Source organism: Marmota monax, unplaced genomic scaffold, assembly GCF_021218885.2.
Source record: "Marmota monax isolate L192 unplaced genomic scaffold, Marmota_monax_Labrador192_F-V1.1 WCK01_AAM20220418_F8-fsc00008, whole genome shotgun sequence".
NCBI lineage: Eukaryota > Metazoa > Chordata > Mammalia > Rodentia > Sciuridae > Marmota > Marmota monax.
The window spans coordinates 23,703,697-23,723,369 of record NW_026694432.1 but is presented as its reverse complement, the minus strand read 5'-3'; the positions used below and the strand labels follow the sequence as shown (position 1 = coordinate 23,723,369).

The window sequence follows — 19,673 nt, the reverse complement described above, 5'->3', positions numbered from 1 at the left end:
AGGGGGCGGCGACCGGGCCGGGCTCCCCCCGCGCCCGCGGCTCAGGTGGGCCGTGCCCAGCGCTGGCGGAGCCCGGGTCCCCGTTCTGCCCGGGCTGGATGGCTCATTCTGCTGGCTGCGCGGTGGCGGCGGCTGTGTGTGCGCCGCGCCTCGCCGCTCCCCCCGGCCCCCCGAGCCCGGGGCGCGCGCTCCCGCCCGGGCCGCCTGGGCCCCGCGGCGCCGCGGCCCGAGGCGCCGGGAAGCGCAGCCATGGCCCTGCGGCGGCTGGGGGCCGCCCTGCTGCTGCTGCCGCTGCTCGCCGCCGTGGAAGGTGAGCGGGCGGGCGGGCGCGCGGTGGGGGCGGGGAGCGGCCGGCACCGTGGCCCCGGCGCCCACCTCCGCCCGCGGCCCGCAAAGTTTGCCCCGGGGCGGGCGCCGGGCGCAGGTGGCCGCGGGGAGGTGTGTCCGGCCGCGCTGGGAGGCGCGGGCCCCGCGGGCGCCCGGGGAGCGGCGGGCGCTGATTGACTGTGCCAGGAGGAGGCGAAGGGACCATCTTGCCGAGGCTTTGTAGCCAGCCGGGCGAGCGCCGCCCAGGGCCGGGGGCTGCCCACGCGCGCCCGCCGCCCTGGCCCTGCAGCCCCTCGCGCCGGCCTGGCCTGGCTCGGCACCGGGTGGAGGGGCGCGGGCCGGGGGCCGCGGCGCGCAGCCGGGGCTGCAAAGTTTGGCAGGCAGAGGAGGGAGGGAGGCTCCGCGCTGGCCTGGGTGGGGGCTCCGGGTTCGCTCCCCCGCAGTGGGGCCCGGCGACCGGGAGAGCGGGGACTGGCAGAGTGCAAGTGAGCGCGCCAGCCCCGCGCCGGTGCCTGCCCGTCGCCCGCGGCGTACAATGGGGTCCCCTCCCCGGGAGGACTGCGCGGGGGATGGGTCCGTGGGCATCTCTCCGCCGCGCGGGGTCTCCGGGCACCCCCCGCCGGCCACCGCCCCGCGGGGTGGCTGAGCTCAGCGTGGCGGCAGGAGCCCCGGGAACTCTCCAGCTGCCATCAGGGCTGGACCAGATGCCCGTGCCATGTGTTGGCCTTGGCCAGGGTCGCTGGGCCCTCTCCCCGTGTGGCCTTTGGTGTTGGTACCGCCCGACCCCGGGGGGCCGGAGTGGCTGACCGGTTCTAGAGGGAAAGTTGTTAGTGGGGTCTGGGTGTGTCCACCAGGAATGGCCGAGCTCATAGGGCAAGGAATGGATCCGAATAATGCTTCTCGTGTGCACTGGGCTTTCCAGTTTTCAAATGGCTTTACAGTTTGTGAAGTACTTTGCACTATACAGAGCGCTCTGTGGTTTACAACGTGCTGCGCTGTTGACAAGGTACTTCAGGCTTTACAAAGTGCTTTCCCACCCACAATTGTGTTGAATCCTTCAAAATAAGCCTTCCAGGGAGCCAGATGGTCATGCTTCTTACTCCCCTTTAACAAATAGAGAAACTGAGGCTCAGGAAAGTGCAGAGTCCCACCCTGCGGCTGCTGGGGCATAGACATAGAACCCTGATCTGAGGTCTCGGAGGCATTACTCACTTTGCTGGGCTTTCTTGTTCCTAAGCAGGGTGACCCCTTCCAGGGTTCTGCCCCAGAGGCTGAGGGGTGAGGCATATTCACCCTCTGCCCGGCCATTCCAAGGTGATAGGCCCTTCCCCTCTCGAAGTGATGGCCTGGTCAGAACAGGCACGCGGGTCACAGCCTCTGGGGATGGCGTCATGGGGGACCCCATGCTATAACTTTAGTCTCTCTCAGTAATGAGCACTTTAGTGGCCACAGTCCGGGGGTGGGAGGGTGTCCCTGGATGGCAGCCACAGTTTCTGGCCCAGAGTCCGCTGTCCTCCAGCTCCTGGAGGGTTTGGTGGCTGCCTGTGGTTTCCCAGAGCGGGGCTGCTAGGCACCAAGGGTGCCATCGGCCCTGGGTGTGGAGGACAGCTCTGGGACCCGGCTGCTGGCCGGAGCTCCCTGGAAGACGGCTGAGGTACCACTTATTAACTCTGGTTTGGGGAAATGACTCATGTGCTGGCCCACTATACGTTGGGATGTTTACAGAGTTGGGGGAGCTTGGCATAAATATTGCTATTTAGGTTGCAGTCAGCGGTGCTGGAGGGAAGAAAATTGGCCTCTCTCGTGTTGGAAGAGGCCTGGGTGTGTTTTTAATTACTGTGGGTAGATGGTAGGGCCGTGTCTGTCCAGCCCTGACCCTGGCAGGGGGTGGTTGGAATCTGGTGGGCTGTGGCCTGACTGCCCTGGCCCTGGACCCAGGGCTCGTTGGCTGCTCATGTCACGGGAGGGGGTGGCTGCTTGGACTGCCACTTGGGGGCAGGATGTGGAAGGAGTCCGCAGCAGAGTGGAAGGAGAGCTTCCGTGGGCACCCTAGACCTTGCTTCGGGGCTTCCCTGGTTCCCTGGACCCTAAGGAATTTACTCCGTTAGGAGTGACCACAGAGCTGGCCATATTCAGGGGAGCTGGTAGAGGTCAGGGGGGGCTGCTTCTAATTTACCGTGGGCCCCTGGGCCCCTCCCTTCCTTCCAGGGGCCTCAGTTTCCCTGGGCCGTGAAAGGGTCTCACCCTGTCTTCGGGAGTCCATCCTGCATGTCACCCTGCCTTCTCCTGTCTGAGCCTCATTTTCCTCATCCGTCAAACAAGGGTGATCATCAAGCCTGTCTGTCTGTCTGACGGATTTCTGTAAGGATCAAACCAGGGCACAGAGAGAGAAAAGTCTCCCTTGAAGCCCTGGGCATGGCCTTTGTGGAATGGAAGACAGGGAGGGTGGTTCATGGCACATCCAGGGGACACCTGCTGCCCTCCCTGGAAGCAGCTTGGCCTGTGGGGACGGGACAGAGGCTTGAGGCTGGGAGGGTAGCCGTGCTGCTTCCAGCACCCAGAGACCCCTGGCTGCGGCCCTTCCCTCCTCTCTTTGTAGCTCCCAGCCCACAGCAGGACGCCTGAGCCCCAGCCCAGGAAATCCCCAGCTCCAGCCTGAGGAATGTGAGGAGGAGAGGGCGTGGGAGTGTTGGTGTGCGTGTGTGCGTGCGTGTGCGTGCGTGCGTGCGTGTGTGTGTGTGTGTGTGTGTCTCGGGGAGGGGATTCCTGGGTTAGGATGTTAAGTGTCATATCTCCCCCAAACCGCGAGACCCCTTCAAGAAAAACAGAGTGTGGAACATCTGGAGTCGAGGCTTGGAGAGGGATGGAGGACCCCGGGGGACACATTCAACAGGACAAGAGGACGGTGGCAGACCCACCACTAGATGGAATCCAAAGGTTGAGGTCTAGAGGAGCAGGTCTCCTCGCATTTCATTTGCTCTCCAAATATTTGTGGAGCTTGCTCTCTGGCTGGTGGCGCTGGACCCCGGGGCGGGCAGGGAGCTGGGGACGGACGGGCTGACAGGGAAAACCGTTGGCAAGTAGGAGGTGCGAAGCGTGCCCCAGAGTGCTGCCAGGAGGGCGCGGAGGGCCACCTGGGGCAGCAGTGGAGGGTTGGAGAAGGGTTACTTCGTCCTTTACGGCGCTGCGCTCTGCCCGTGTTCTCGGCCCTGCGCCTCCCTTCGCCACCTGGCGCGCTAACGGACTGCGCTCTTAAGAGTCGTGGAGGTTGGGATCATGGGGATGAGGAGAATTTTGTCTGAAAAAGGAAACGGCATATGGGAAGGCAGGGAACAGGAGGGTCAGGCACTCACCTGGGTGTGTCCCCGGGGATGGGCACGGAGGGCAGCAGCAGACTCGAGACTGAGCCTGGGTGTGCAGGGCAGGTCCGGAAAGGCTAGGGTGGAAGGCTGAGATGTTTGGTTCTGTGCTGAGGGCAGCAGGGAGCCATTGAAGGTTCTTGAGCCATCGAGGGACCTGACCAGATCTGTGTTTGAAAAGATCACTGACTTCCTGCTCACGGGGCCGTTCAGATGAGCCAGGTCTGGCCCCGCATCGTTCCCATAAGATGCACTTGAGGGACCCATCTGACCCATTCTTGTGTCCATAGTTGTGGTCCCCAGAGCTCTGTTCAAATGCCACCTTCCCAGAGTCCTTCTCGTGATTGCCTCATCTAGACCCAGTTTTGATACTTTCCATCCCACCGGCTTCCTGTGGCTCTGCACCACCCGGTGCCTCCTCCAGGAGTCAGACACCTGGGCTGCTGGACTCTCAACCCTGGAGAGAAGTCCTTCTGATTGCCATGGTCACTGCGTAGCTTCTCCAGGGCCTAGGACCCTGCCCAGCCACGCGGGTGCTTGGTGCCTGGGCTGTGGCCAGGGAGCCCTGCACGTGTGGCGGGTGCGAAGGAGTACACGTGTTCTATTGTGTGGACGCAGCACCGGGGAGATGAGACAGGGACGAGGACAAGAGCCACCTGGCCAGGAGAATCAGGGAGGTCTTCCCGGTGGGAGACGCCGAGGGGCTTTCGAGCAGGGATGCAGGAGGGTGTTTGGGGATGATGGACAGAAACACCCTACTGGCCCGTCTCTTGGGCATTACGTCTTCGAGACCCGGCGATCTTTGGTGGGACCAGTTAGGAGTCGGTGTCCCCTGCGTGTTTGCTCCTCTCTGCTTCTCATTTCAGGGGAGGGTGCCCTCAGCCAGGGAGCCCGGCCTCGAGGTGAGGGCCAAGCACTGTCCTGTCGGGCTCCAGAGCTAGTTGGTTTGCTGGCCCCGTCCTCCATCCGTCGAAGATCTCGAGCGTCACGGGTGGGAGAAGGGGTTCTGAGAGCAGCTGGGGCCAATGGATGTCAAGGGCAGTGTGGGGAGGAAACAGGGCAGCTTTAGGGCCACATAGACCTGGGTTCGAATCCCAGCATTACGCTGTGTGCCCTGGAGCTGGGGCCCAGCCACCCTCGGCTCCACTCCTCAGGTTCCCAGACACGGGGGTGGGGGGGGGCTCAGGCACATGGCCATGTACATGGTGAGCTGGTCCCGGGTCCCTTTCCTTGGCCTGGCCCCTGGGTCCTGACCTGGCCCCTGTAGCATCTGGATTGTGGGTGACACATTAGTCCTTAGCACCTCCCCTACCCCCTCCATAGGCTCCCAGCTTCCCCAGCCTAGGGACAGTGACCCCTCAAGGGTGAGTGGCCCCGCTCCCCCTCTGCTCCTGCCTCAGGACCACCCCGGGGAAACCGTGAAGGTTCTCAGACCAGGTCCGCTGCCCCTGGCCCTCCTGAATCCTGGGCTCCGCCATCACCCTGAGATCACGATGCAACGTGGGAAGCTAAGTGGGTCTTTCTGGGGACAGGGCCTTAGTGTGAAGATACCAGGTGACCCTGGGCACAGTGAGTGGGGCTGCTTCTCCCCCTCAGGGGTCCTGAGCTTGCCCCCATGCCGCCCCCGCCCACTGGGGCCCCATCCCTCCTGTCGGCTGTCCCTGGTCTTTGGCCCCTTCCTCAACGTGCAACAGTGGTGCCAAGTGGGGGCGGGTTCTTGGGCTCTTTGAGGACGCCCAGCCCAGGTGGTGACTGGTCAGCTCTGCTGTGAGCTTAGGCCTTAGACCAGATCCGGGACACAAAAGCCCCCAGCAGGAGGGGGCAGTGGGGGCTGGCTGGTGGCAGGAGGCCTGGGCTGGGCCAGGCGGGGGTCTTGGTCCCCTGGAGGGCTAGTGGGGTGCACACGGGGCAGGCTTCCTGGCCTGGGTGGGCCAGGCCCCACCTGCCACCCAGGCCCTGTCTGGTCCTGTGCCTGGCCCGTCCTCCGGGCTCACTGGAGGTTGGCAGCAGGAGAGGAGGCTGGGGGATCTGTTCTTAACACACCTCCAGGTCTTTCCACCCGGCAGGCGCTTGCCCCCCAGTGGCCTCAGATAAAACCAGGACCCCAGGGAGGGGGAGGAGGCTCAGGCGGAAACTGGGAAAGACTGAAATGAAGTGAAATCAATCAGATCCCTGCCGCCTCCCATGCCCGCCTCCCGAGGCTGGGCGCTGGGGAGGCCAGGGGATGTTTGCACAGAGCAGGGCGGGGCGGCCAGGGCTGGGTGGCCGTTGGTGGCAGCACCTGGGAGCTTCCTGATTGGGATCAGGCTGATAAGGCCGCTTGAAAGCAGGCGTTTTAGGGCCTTTTAAAGCAGCTGCCTTCCGGAGGTGGGGGAGGGGATACCTGTCTCCCCGATGTCCCTGTGTCACCCGGGGGCTCTCCCAGGCCACAAAAGCCTGAGTCTGGCTAGGTGACCTTTCCTGAGGCCATCTGCTGCTCCGCATCTCTGATGGGGAGGTGGCCTGCTCTGTGACCTCTCTGAGCCCGTTTCTTCCTCTGCAAACCAGATATTGGGGGCATTGAAGGCTCGCAGGGAGGGTTCAGGGGGACCTTGGGGACAGACCGTCCCTGTCGTGACTCGGAGACCTCAGCACCCTGTGCCCCGGCCACATGCCATCACTTTCTCTGAAATCCTCAGCCCTTTGGTTTGGCCCTGGCCACTCTCCTCGTGTTCCCTGTGCAGTACACCCTGGGGTCAGACTGTCCCTTTCTGGGCGTCCTCTGGTGTGTCACTTACGGTCTCTGAGCGTGGGACCCCTTGTCTCTAAAATGAGGATGACAGTAGTTCCCAGATCTCGGGCTGGTCCTGAGGAACGGGTGTGTCACCGAGGAAGACAGCAGGGTATGTGCCCCAGGGCCGGGCAGCGTGAGCACATGGGACTGTTGGTTGCTGCCTGACCCCACTGGGAGTGGACCCAAGTAGGGGATGTGGCCGCCACTGTAGCAGGCTCCACTCCAGCTCTCCCCTGCTTTCTGGCCCAGTGCCTCCCGTCACCCCCTTCCATGCCGCGTCGTGCCCAACGTGACACCGAGGCCACAGTCTGTGTTGCCCTGGCAGCCCCCGTGTGGTGCCTGATGACCCCCATTTTCCGGATGAGGAAAACGAGGCTCAGAGAGTGATTGACCCAAGGACAGATGAGATGGCACAGCAGGGATTCGAACCCTGGGCCCGGGTTCAGACTCTGAGGCCGCGCTCTCCGCTCCAGCCGCTTCTGGAACGCGCCTGCCGGCTCCGAGGAGCGGCTTGGCTCTGTGAGGGTCTCCGGGGCAGCCGTCCAGCCTCTGACTCCATCCACATCCTGAGATAATGCAGGCGGGAGGGTTCTGGAACTCACAAACCTGCCATAAAAACGCAATCTCTGTCATAATGGTCAGAATAATGTTGTTGTAACTTAGACAAATCGGGTGTTAGCTCATTACACGGTAAGGGGTGCCTCCACAGACAGAGAGGACCAGGGACAGTCACGGGGCCACCGGCAGCTGCACTGCCAAGTGCGTGAGCTCCTCGGGTCTCACAGCAGCCCTGGAGGTGGACAGGAGCCAGGGGACCCATTTCAGAGATGGGGAAACCGAGGCCTGGGAATAATATGATTTGCCCAAAGCCAGCGCCTGGACGGAACTTGAAGGCCGAGGCCAACAGAGATCAGAGGTTGTTTGAATTCTTAGTCCTCATTTTGAAACGAAGAGATTCCACAGAAAAAAATCCTGTTTCTGGATCCTCTGAAAAGTCAGACAGTCTGGCTTCGCGGGGCCCGTGTTCCCACGTGACCACGGTGGGCTGGAGCCTGAGAGCTGCTGCCTCTTCAGACAGGACGCTGAGCCCTCCTAGTGTTACCCACCTGGCCCCTGAGGTTCCAGCCGCCCCACGGGGCTGCCCGTGACTCTCTGTAACTAGGATAAATCGCTTGGGGTCCTCCCGGGCCTCAGCTGCCTCTTCTGTATAACAAGGGGCTGGGACTCAGTAGTCTTGGGGCTCCCTCCAGCTCCAGGGTTTGGTGCCCAGGGCTGGGCCTCAGGAGGGGAGGAGGCGCCTGGGAGGTGGGTCTGTCATCTATGGCTGTGTCCTAAGCCACTCCAAAGCCTCTGGCTTCTGAGAGTGATTTAGTAGTTCTCCCAACTCAGTGGGGTGGCTGGGCTCCGCTGGGCACTGATTCTGCTCCATGTGGTGTCAGCCAGGGTCACCCAGCAAGGGGGACTGAAGTTTCATCATGACCCTGTGTACACCTTCATGGCCTGGCGGGGATCACTGCCGCTACCAGACTAGACTGAGCTGCTTTCCGCGATGACGGAACTCCAAGGGTGGGGAGGAAACGGCAGCACTGTCTCTTAGGAAGCCCAGGACCAAGCCCAGGGCCCTGCGCAGGCCGCTGGGCCACACCCCTGACTGCTGGGCCACAACCCCAACCCTGCAAGACTCCTGAGGGCCTCGCGCTAATGTCATAAAACCTCGCCTCTAGTGTCCTGTCAGTCAAAGCAAGTCACAGAGCCAGCTCAGGTCACCCCAGGCTTCCTCCTCGGGCTCACGGGCGTGGCTTCCTGCCCAGTCCTTGGGGAGAAGCCCTGCGTCTCACCCGGTGGCTGAACACAGAAAAGTTGAACTTGGATAACGATCCTGGGTCACTGTCCGGGTTCCGCCCTTGGTCGGGTCTTGGAGGGGACGCTCGGAGCTCTGTCCCCTCCTCCCGCCATGCCGCTCCATGAGCTCTGGGCTACCCTGGGCTCCAGAGTTTGCTCTGGGCCACCCTCATGGGGGGCATCGTGGTGCTTGGTGTTGGGTTGCGGAAGCCCTATTCGGAGACCGTCCTCGGTCCTCCGTCCTCAGAGTTCATGGCCCAGCGGGGGTGGGGGTGCCTGGAGTGGGGAGCGCTCTCCCTCCCTCCCCAGCACTGATCTCCATTGATTTCCAGGGTCGTCTGCCCTTCCCAAGGGGGCGGGGACTCTCGCTGCAGCTTGTGTCCCATTCCTGGCACCAAACCTAGTTCACGATGGGCACAGAATAGGTCTCTGTGCAGGTTACTGAGAAGGGCGGCCCCGAGACACGGGTATTCAAGGCCCTGCGTGAGGCCGAGGCCAGGGAAGGAGGCCGGGGAAGGAGGCTTCGGGCTGCTGCGGGGGGATCTGAGAGCTGGGACCACGGTGTGCCTTGCCCCCCTGGGTGAGGGGGTGAGCCGGGGCCGTGGTGGCAGGAGGCTGTGCAGGGAGCACCTGTTTTCCTCGCTCAGCGCAGAGAGCCCATAGAGGTGCAGTGGCAGCCGTCATTCTCAGTTGGGCCAGCGGCCACCACATGCCCAAGAAGGCCACCGCATGCACACTCCAGGCGTGTGTGGGTCCATGGCTGTCAGACCTGCTCGGACCAATGTGGCCAGAGAAGGTGGGGTGCAGGCACCGGGCTGCGAGGGCCGCCCCCAGAGAAGCGCGGGAGGAGCAGCCTAGGCCGTGCCAACCATCGAGCAAGGAACCGGGCCTCTGTGGTGACCAAAAGGAAAACTACGCCCAATGTCACACAGATGGTAAATGACAAGAGTCCTGGTCGGAGACGCAGACCCACGAGCTGGCCCGACTCTGGCTAAGTGAGGACAAGGGGGTGTTGGTCAGACAGTGGTGCCCCAGGGAGAGCCCACGCCAGGCCAAAGAGGCCAGGAGCCACCACGCCTGACCACGTCCCTGGGCCGGGGTCGGGGCAGTTTCGCCAGAATGATTTGCAGTTCTGGTGTTTGTGGGGAGCTGGTGTTGGAATACGGTCTCACCAGCTCAAACCGGGTTTGCCTTGTGGACTTGGCTCAGGGGCAGTTGATAAGCTCTCCTTTAGGTGTTTGGGGGAAGAAGTGGCAGGGTATTGTCATCACCCCTGTGCAGGCAGGGACATCCGGGCTACGGGACTGTGTGGATTCACCAAGGTCACACTGCCCGTGGGCAGTAGGCTTAGAACTCGCCTCTTAGCCTTGAACTGGGAACCTGTGACCTCCCTGCATGGTCCCTGTTTCCCACTCGCCAAACAATCCAGGAACACTAGATCCATCTTGCAGGCACGTGGCACAAAGGCAGAGAACGCGTCTTCCCTTGGTTTCCTCTTTGTGAGGACAGTGGTGGGACAGAAAGCACCTGTTTTGGAGAGGAACCAGGCTAGGTGGACCTCTGGGTCTCACACTGGGGACAGCGTGACACTGGCCCTTTTAACTTACCTGGTTGAGCCTCAGATTCTTCAACCATAGCATGAGGTTAGGAAAGGCTTCGTGGAAGAGTCGACTCTAAGACTCTTTTTTGTCTTTGTGGGACTGGGATTGAACCCAGGGCACTTTATCACTGTGCTCATCCCCAACCCTTTTTCAAAATTTGGAGACAATTGCTTAGATGCTGAGGCTGGCCTTGAACTTGTGATCCTCCTGCCCAGGACTCCCGAGTTACTGGGATTGCAGGCACGTCCCCTGTCGCACCTGGCTCAGATGATTCTTAAAGAACGGCCAGGGGAAGAAGTGGCGGGGCGGACGTTCCAGGCGATGGGATGGCGTGTGCAAAGATCCGGGTCAGAGCCCTGTGCCTGTGTGGTGCCTGGGGAGCTGGAGAGTCCTGTGTGACAGGGAGAGGGATGTGCCCAGTGCGGGGCGGGGTGCAAGCTGCCTGGCCCCAGCAGGGAGAGAGCGTGGGGTCAACATTCCCATTATGGCGGCGACATATGTCCACAGCACCAACTTGTCACTTGGCCTGGGTCCATGGGAAGCCGGAAGGACAAAAAGCATCTGAAATGTGTAAGTGGGGAGCAAGAGGCTTAGTGCACAGTGGGACGTGGCCCTCCTCAATGGGCCCCTCCCCGCCTCACAGGAGCAGGGCCTGGGAACAGCCTCGGGCTCTGGCCGAGGGGCCTTTATGGAACCCACCAAAGGCCGTGGCCCAGGGAGTCTGCCCGAGTCACGGCCCCTGGCTGGTCTGTCCTCTGGCTTGTCCCCACCGTCGTCAGCTGTCACTCCCTGCGGCCTCAGATGGCAGCTCCCGTGGCTCTCAGGAAAAGTCAAAAGAGCTTCTGAGCCGCCAAGGAGCCCCTGACTCGGGGTGCCCCCGGCTGGCCCGGAAGCACGCCGTGCTGGCTGGGGTGGGGACTCCCTTGTGACCGTCCCCTAGCGGAGCTGCAGGGCGATGAGGCTGGGCCCCTTGGCCCAGGTCCCAGAGAGGCAGGAGGTGGGTGGGGGTGGGGGTGGCCCGCGCTTTGGAGATAGGACCTAGGACCGTGTTCTAATCCTGGCCTCTGCACTGAACAGCTGTGTCCACGGGGGTCAGTCACTTCCCCGTCTATAGCTTGAGGTTTTCACCCCTAAAATGAGTGAGCCCCCTGCCCGGTGTGCGTTAGGGAAGGGGAGATGGGGGTTCTGAACCGCGCCCGCCTCCGGCCTCCGCTCCTCACTGCTCCGTGACAACAGGAGGGATCACAGCAGCGGCCGGTGCCAGGGAGGAGCTGTGACCGAGCAGGCAGCCCGGGTCTGGTCACCAGGGTTCCTCCAGCTCCACAGGTGGGCACTTTGAGAGCCACCTCGGTCACTGGGCCAGGGAGAGGGGAGCCGGAGCCATGCCCACCGACTCCAAGGCAGACCCAAAGAGCTGATGTCGCCGTTTCTTTTTAATATTTCAAACTACAGAAAAGTTCAAAGTGTAGTTAAAAAAACCCTCGTCTACCCAGATTTGACATTCAACCATTGTGAACATTCTTGTCACATTCTCTCTATAAATGTGTGTTTTTTCCTAAACCATTTGTCCTGAAGTTGCAAAGAACTAACGTTTACTGGAAATTGACTCATGTCTAAGCCCCACTTCCTTTTTATTCTCTTTTTTTCCGTACTGTGGATTGAACCCAGGGTGCTGTACCCCTGAGCTCCATCCTGGTCCTTTTTAGTTCATCCTGAGACAGGGTCCTGCTGAGTTGCCCAGGCTGGCCTCCAGCTTGCGGTCCTCCAGCCTCGGCCTCCTGAGCGACTGGGGTTACAGGTGTGCGACACGCACCCAGCCTGAGGCCCGGCTTCTCTTGGTTCAGATCACTGTCCCTGGCACACAGCGGGAGGACAGCTGGCAGTGCCTGCCGCTCACCGAGTCCTCCACCTGCCCGCTCTCCCTCAAGCTGGGCGAGAGCTACTGTTGTTTCCTCATCGTCACAAGGAAAGCCTCAGGGGTCCTGGCCACGAGGCCGGGACCTGCCTTTCCTCCACGTTCACCTGAATTGTAGCCACCAGAGCACAGCCGGGGGCAGCCGCAGTGGGACGTGGCCCTTTCTCTCCAGGAAGTGAGGAGGGATAGTAGCATCTGGGGGACTTGGAGCAGAGGACTAGCCCGGCCACAGCTTGCCATGTGGACTGAGGACTCGGGCCTTTGGATCTCCGTCTCTTCCTCTTTCTCTGTTTGCCTGGTGTGGTGCTGGGGAGGAACCCGGTCTCTGCTAGGCCAGCACCTCACCCTGAGCTGCACTCGGACCTGCTTGCTCACTCGTTTTTTTAATCTTGGGACCCTCAGAGTCCACCGTGCTCCCTGCTGCTCCGTGTTACGCCCACCCTCCCCCTGCCTGGTGCCCTTTCACCTCCTCTCTCCCATCTATCCCTGCTGCTTATTCAGATCAGACTTGGGCCGGGTGCAGTGGTGCACACCTATAATCCCAGCAGCTCCGGAGGCTAAGGCAGGAGGATCACAAGTTCAAGGCCAGCCTCAGCAACAGCAAGGTGCTAAGCAACTCAGTGAGACCCTGTCGCTAAATAAAATACAAAATAGGGCTGGGGATGTGGCTCAGTGGCCGAGCACCCTGAGTTCAATCCTCAGTACAAAAAAAAAAAAAAAAAAAATCAGGCTTGAGCCAGGCCCAGTGGTACATGCCTGTCATCCCAGTGACTCAGGAGGCTGAGGCAGGAGGATCATAAGTCCCAGCCTCAGCAACTTAGCAAGGCCCCATCTCAGAATAAAAACCAAAAAGGGACGTGGATGTAACTCGGTGGTAGAGCACCCTGGGTTCAACCCCCAGGACCGCCTACCCCAACGATGGATTGGACTTGAGCATCTGTACCCGTTTGAGCTGTGACCTCTCTCGAGTCCCTCTCCTTCCGTCCGTCCTTGGTGGCCTCTGTGTTCTTGGTGGTGTCTTGAGTGAACCTCTTTAATGTTGTTCCAGTTGGCCATCCCGCAGCCCAGCCTGCACGCCTGGCTTCCTCCCAAGCACGCCGGACAGCCTCAGTGGCAGTGGCCGGAGGGTCTGGTTAAATCCTTGGGTGAGCGGCTGAGCCGCTGAGCAGGGAGGTGGCTGGGTGATGGGTGGAGAGCAGGGGAGCACATGGAGAGCTAACGGATTGGACGGTGGACGGATGACAGGCAGATGGAAGGTCAGATGGACGATACACAGGAAGGGGGGGCAGCTTACGTGGAGATTGAGGGGCTGGGGGGTGGACAGGTGGATGGCTGATGACCGGACGGTGGTGTGGTTTGGGATGTTTGTGTGGATAAATGAACAGAAGAAGGAACAGACACCAAAACCTAGAGCGGACTTCTCCCCTGGGTTCCCTCTGGTCTCTGTGCATTTCCTCATCCCATTCCTGGCCCTGGGAAGAGCTAGCAGTCAGCACCGTCCCCCGGTTGGGAAAATCTCCTGAGACGTGACTGTGGCTTTGCCAAAGTTTCTGCACTGGGGAGCCCCGGACGCTGGCCCCCGGAGGGAATTTCTGCGGAGTAAATCGTGTTTCCCCACAGGCTGGGCTCACTCTCCTGGAGACAGGGTCCTGCTCGCAGGGGCTGCTGACAGGTGGGGAGGGGCCGCCCTGAGCGTCCACTCACTGCACCGTGAGCGCAGCCTGTGCCAGCCAGCAGCACCGGAGCTCAGAGCCAGGGGATGCAGTCTGCTCCCAGAATCCTCTGCTGCCCGTGGGGTGCCATGCTGCTGGGCTCTGGGCTGGCTCCTTCCGTCTCCCCGGATGCTCTGTCTGTTCATCTGTCTGCACGGCCTTCCTTCCTTCCCTAATCCGCCCCTTCCCTCATCCATTCACCCGTTCAGCACTCGCTGTGGAGACCCTCCGGGTGCTAGAGCCTCGGGGAGAAGCCGAGGTGCCTGAGGTCACAGCTGCGTCCTGGGCGTCGGTGGGCAAGCTTCCCTCCCCGCCTCCGGCTTCCTCTCCCTTCTCCTCCTGTCCCTCCTCCGTCATGGACACGGTCATGGCAGCCTCTGTGGGGGCTGGGGGCCGTCCTGGGTGCTCACCGTCCCCGATGACAGTCACTAACTCATTTTGTAGGTTAGAGAAACTGCAGGTTGAGCGGTGAGCGCGGTGCAGGGCCGCGGACCTCAACAAGCTCGGATCCTCCATCTGAGGGTCCAAAACCCAACATGCTCCCGGGCCCCCAAAAGTTTGGAGCCCCAACAGGATGTCACAAGTGGAAACTTCCACACCTGGCTTCCTGTGACAGGTCACAGGCAACACGCAGGTGCACTCAAAGCTCCATGTAAGACGACCTCCGGGCTCCGTGTCCAAGGCGAATAGAGACACACGTGTTTCATGTTTAGACTCGGCCCGTCCCCAAGGGATCGTTATGTTTGTGCAGTTGTTGCAAAATTTGGAAAAAAAAAAAAAAAACCCGAAATCCCAGACCCTCTGGTCCCAAGCCTTTCCAATAAGGGCTCCTCGACTCGCGTGTGGGATGAGTGTGTGGCAGGCAGAGGGGACGCGCCTTCCGCCTGTGACATCAGAAGCGTGTTTAGAGGGAGGGGATCCTGAGTCGGGAACAGCCTGAGTGAAGAGGCTGGAAAGGGACTGAAGGCACCTGAGGGGCAGTGGGCGCAGGTTGGCAGAGGGGTTGCGCCCGCTGAGGGGCCTGGGGGAGGCTGGGGTCGGTCTCAGAAGCCAGAGGAAGCTGCTGGAAGAAACCCAAAGCAGGAAGGAGATGAGGCCGGCGGCCGTGGAGGCCGGCAAGGGAGGCTGCAGAGCGGGAGGGTGGCCGGGGGTCCAGGGGGCCTCTGCAGCCCAGTCCTGGTGCAGGCTGCCCCTGCCCCCAGCTGCTCCGCCGATGGGAGAGGCCACAACGGGCCGGGACGGTGGCAGAGGAAACAAGTCAGGACAGGGCCGCTGCCCGGCTCCCCGTCCCCTCCCTGAAGTCCTGTGGCTCCAGGCAGCACCTCAGGATCCTGTCCCTCCCCACCCACGTCACTCCTTGGTGCTGGGGGAAGGTCACGGGCAGCCCACGCAGCACCCCCAGCACCACCCAGCCTGCAAATGCCAAAGCTGGACGTGGGGGAAACTGAGGCCCGGAAAGGGAAGCAGCCTGCCCGGGTCCCACAAAGCCAGTGGCAGGGTGGAACTTGGGGCTGCGTCCTTAGCCACTGAGGTTCTTTCTGAGGGACACAAGACCTTTAAAGTTGGCGGCTCCCTTTTCTGCATGCGGAGACCTGGAGGTGTCACTTACCATCTGCCTCTGGCCCTTTTGAGAGTGGGGTGGATGAACGTGAGAAATGGGCGTTCAGAAGATCAGTGACCACTCTGAACCTGTGTACCACGCTGGGAAGTGACATAACAATGACAACAAAAACAGGACGTTATTTAGTCACCAGTTTTCTCTCTGTAAGAATGTCGGCTTCACAGAGTGAAGGTTTTTTGGTTTTGTTTTTGGTCTCTTTCCTTTATAAGTGCCTAGCACTGGGCCCGGAGCACAGCAGGTGCTCAATAAATGCCGGCTGATGGAATGAGTGAGTGACTGAGTGAGGAACACCCGCCCCTTGTGGGCTCCTTACAGTGTCCCTGGAACTGCACAAAACTTCTAGGGGCAAAAGCCCCGTGGAGTGGTGTGCGTGGCCCCACTTTGCAGATGAGGAGACTGAGGCTCAGAGAGTTCCTGTGACCTGTCATCTGCAGAGCTCTGTGACCTGCAGGCTAAGGGGCCACCCGCTGCTGGGGAGCTGAGTGAAGGCGGGGGTGCTTCTGGGGCCTGTCACGGGGCCTGGCGCCAAGTCGGGGCTGGACAGAGGGCACCCCTGGCCCGATGTTCCCATTTCCCTCCCTTGGACTTCACTTTTCCCACCTGGAACGCACCGACCTCAGGGGCTCCCTGTCCGACTCTGGCCCTGGGGACCTTCCTGCCGCTGATGGCCAAGGCCACCCCCTCACCCTGAGAAGCTTCTGAGGCTCCTGCCCACTCCGTGGTCTGAACTGACCTCCAGCAGATCCTGCTGGGTGGTAGCACCCAGTGGCCTTCGGGAGGGACGTTTCCTCTGCTCCCCAACGGCGTCGGTCCTGAGGTGCGAGGCTCCAGCTGCACGTGTCGGGCGGGCGGCCGTGGTGTGTGCCGTGGCGTCTGCAGTGGCGCCTGCAGCATGGCGCAGGGAGACAAACACAGCTGTGTTTATTCCAGAAATTACCCGCCCTGGTAATGTGCTCCCGCGGGGTAACGCCTCCCAGCTAGGGTCTCGGGGGGAGCCGCCCCAAGGTTCCCCGAGTTCTGGGCCAGTTTTGATGCTGCGGGACAGCTGTACTGTCAGGCAGACCTTGGCCGGCGGGGTAGACCTCAGCCAGCGGGCGCCCGACAGCTTCAGAATGCCCAGTCCGAGGGCAGCAGGCTTTCTCTCCTGGGCAGGAGGTTCTGGGAGGCGACCTTTGGCCTTCAAATCTCTAAGTCAGGAGGCCTGACACCGGCTCCAAGGCCACACTGACAGCAGAGCACCCAGACTTACCTAAGGGGACACGCCCAGGCTGGGCTGTGAATCTAGCGGTGCGCTTCTCTAAGCCATTGCCCTGGGCTTCCTATTAATTTGGGGAGAAAGTCCCACCCTTCCTGGCCCCGGGGGCCCTGTGTGGTCCGGCTGCTGCTCACTTGGCCTCTCCATCGCCCACACTGGTCCAAGTCCAGTGCTCTGGCCTTCCCGTTCCTTACAGTCTCTGAGCACAGGGCCCTTGTGCTGGTTGGTCCCTGGAGTTCGAATGCTGTCCCTGCAGCTGGTCCACTGCCTTCCACTGTCCCAGAGAAGCCTTTCAGGAGCCCCAGGGAGCTCCCGCAGTGGATCCGTGATAGCGTATTACAAAGTCAGGGTTGTGAAGTAATCTGTGTGTTTCCTGATGGGCTTCTCTCCTCCCCAGCACCCTGTAAACTCCACAGCGATGGGAGCCGCGACTGGACGGCTTCCCCACATTCTCCAGGCCCAGTGGCGTGCCTGGCTCGTAGTAGGTGCTCAATTAATATGTATCAGTTGGGAGAATGAACAGGCACGGTTTTCAGATAAGTGAAAGGAGGATTTGCTTCTGTCTGTTCTTCTGGGTGACAGTTGGCAGGGTGCTGTGACATCCGTCATCTCCCTCTAATTGAGCAGACTGGTATTGAAATCTGCAGGGGCTTGGCCCAGGGCCAGATCCAGGGTGGGCTGCAGAGCCGAGGTGAATCCGGCCGCCTGGGCCCGGGTTGGGGCTCACGCTGGCTGCACGCAGCCCTCTGGGGGGCTGGGCTTGTCCTCCTGCCAGATGGACGGAAGAGGCTTCTGGTCCTCAGAGAGGGGAAGTGACTCGGGGCCCACACGGCTAGCAAGTGGGCAGATATGGATTCGGAGCCAGGGAAGGCGGCTGGGCCTTTCTCTTACTTCTCACCGACAGGCTCTGGACAGGCAAACCCCTCGCCAGCCACCGTGTGACTGTGGGCAGGTTACAGGGGACAGCAGGACTGTCCTGCCCCATTGGACAGTCATGTGAAAAACTGACGACAAGTGTCTAGTGGGGGGACAGCTGCGGCAGGGGAGGGGGTCAGAGGCCGGCTGCAAGCAGGGGGAGGGGACATGGGAGTGGAGGTCTGCAGGAGCAGGGAGGGAGCCCCGGGGGTCCCAGAGAGGATGTTTGAGGCAGAGAGGACAGTCTGGGCAAAGGTCCTGTGGCAGAAACGTGCAAGGACTCCAGTGAGATTGGACCTGGGGGTGAGGGACAGAGGAAGCAGGTGCCTGGGTGGTGGGAGGCAGGGCCTGGGCTTCCAGCTCGATTGACAGGGATCCGAGGAGGGACTGGGAGGTGCCGAGATCAGGCTTGTGTCAGGAAGTGCTGCTCTGACTGCCACGAGGGGACAGACTGGGGGACGACAGGGGGGTGTGGGGGTGCGAGGAGCCTCTGCAGGGCCCGGGTGGGAGCCTGGGCTGGCGGCCCTGGCGGGCAGTGGAGGGGCCTGTCAGTGGTGGCCTTGCTCCCTGATCAGCGTCTCCCACTGTGGCTGGCTGCGGGGGGTGTCATGCCCTCTGGCCCGGCCCACCCCCACCTTCCCAAGGGCTCCGATGGCGTCGTGGTGCGCGGTGCTGGTCGTAGTTTCTGACATGAGCCGTCGATCAGGCTCCCGGTAGCCACACTGGCGGCTCTGGCACATGCCGAGCCTCCCGGGGCGGAGCAGGCAGAGGGCAGGGGGAGCCTGCGGGGCTCGTGGGTGACTTTCCACAGATCTCCTTCCTCCCGTGGGGCTAGGGGCTGTGTCAGGGACAGCTGCCCCCAGGGGTTCGCTAGCCACATCAGCTGGCTCCAGTCCTGGGGCCAGCTCTTCCCAAGCGTGACTGGGACAAGTGACTCCTGCTCTCAGAGCCCCAGTTTCCTTGTCTGTAAGAGGTGACACATAGTAAATGCTCAGTAAATGACATTGCGTGGGGGCAGAGGCACAGAAGCCAGCTCAGGTCTGTGCCTAGTCTTTGTCCAGTTCACACCAGAGCCAGCTTGCCTGGTCCTAGGACCGCCCTCTGGGTACGGGCTTGCAGAGCCTGCCCCAGAAGAGGGCACCCTCTAAGGAAAGGGACCAGGCTCCAGAGCTCCGGTGGACAGGCTGTGTGGCCTCAGCTGGTGACGCACCCTCTCTGAGCCTCCAGGGCCCTGCCCTTCCTGCCTTCGGGATAATAAGAGGACCTGCCTCCCAGGATGCAGAGGGTGAAATAGGAACCTCTTGGAAAGGGCTTCAAGGGTGGGGCTCGCAGATTCTGGCTCCCTTCTGCCCAGATGTTGGGCCAGCGGCCTCCCAGGAGTGGGCGCCAAGAGCTGAGGGGGCCTGGGAAAGGTGAGGCCCTGGAGAAGGTGGTGGGCGGCCGCCTGGGGGTGGGAGGGCTGGGAAGGGTGTGGGCCCGAGGGCAGTTCCCGGAGTTCTCTCTAATTTTTGAGAAAACCTTTCCCCCATCTTCATATAATTAAGAGTATTTTTAAAATGCCCCGTTGAAATAAAAATAGTCCATTTCCACATGACCTCATTTCATTCCATGCCCCCCAGGGTGTGTGCACGCGCACGCACACGCACGCACACGCACACACACGCTCACACGATTGGATTTAGAGCTATCTCTGTGCTAGCAGGTAAATACTTAGGGGATCCCCACTTTATTTTCTAACTTAGAAATGGAGCCCATCGGGGGCCCTGTGTCCGGCTGTGGACTCTCCACAGCCCGCGGACGCCTGTCCCGGGGAGGGGTGTCCCTGTGACCCACCGCCCACTGTGAGACCACGTTGTCTGTAGCTGCTCACCGGCAGCATCCGGCCCAGGCCTGGCACGTCACCCCCAGACTCAGAGCCTGTTGGGCGTGGGTGGGGAGGGGCCGTCCCACAGGTGCAGAAGCCCCTCCCCACCCCGGGTCGCTTCCTGAGCAGGGACCGCAGGACTGTCCAGAGCTCTGTGTGTCCTGCTCCTTTCTGTCCAGCCCCTTGGATTTCAGGTGGAGGGGCCAGGACCCAGGGAGGACGGGATGTGTGCATGTCTCCTGGAGGAGCCGCGGCAGGCGCGGCCGGAAGTGTCAGATTACGAAGCTTTAATACTCATCTGACAACGTTAGTGCTGACACGGACTCCACGGTCGGCCGGCCTCGTCCTGTGCCAGCGGTTACCTGGTAGCGTCCACCTGAGGCGCGACGTTGGCCATCTGTGTTGGAGAGGCGGGAAAACTCAATCTGTGACAGGTCTGGGGACTTTCCCAAGGCCACCCAGCCCAGAGCCTGTGTTCCCAACCCCTGC

At 61.5% G+C, this 19,673-nt stretch overlaps 1 protein-coding gene across 1 annotated transcript in view; it reads left to right on the top strand.

Moving 5' to 3' along the window:
• Positions 1–234: 234 nt before the first annotated feature.
• Positions 235–19,673, top strand: part of Ephb2 (EPH receptor B2) — a 148,693-nt gene continuing 129,254 nt past the window's right edge. Inside the window, exon 1 of the mRNA XM_046468656.2 lies at positions 235–310. Coding sequence (XP_046324612.2) covers positions 250–310 — 61 coding nt within the window. The 5' untranslated portion in view covers positions 235–249. The remainder of the gene's footprint in view (positions 311–19,673) is intronic.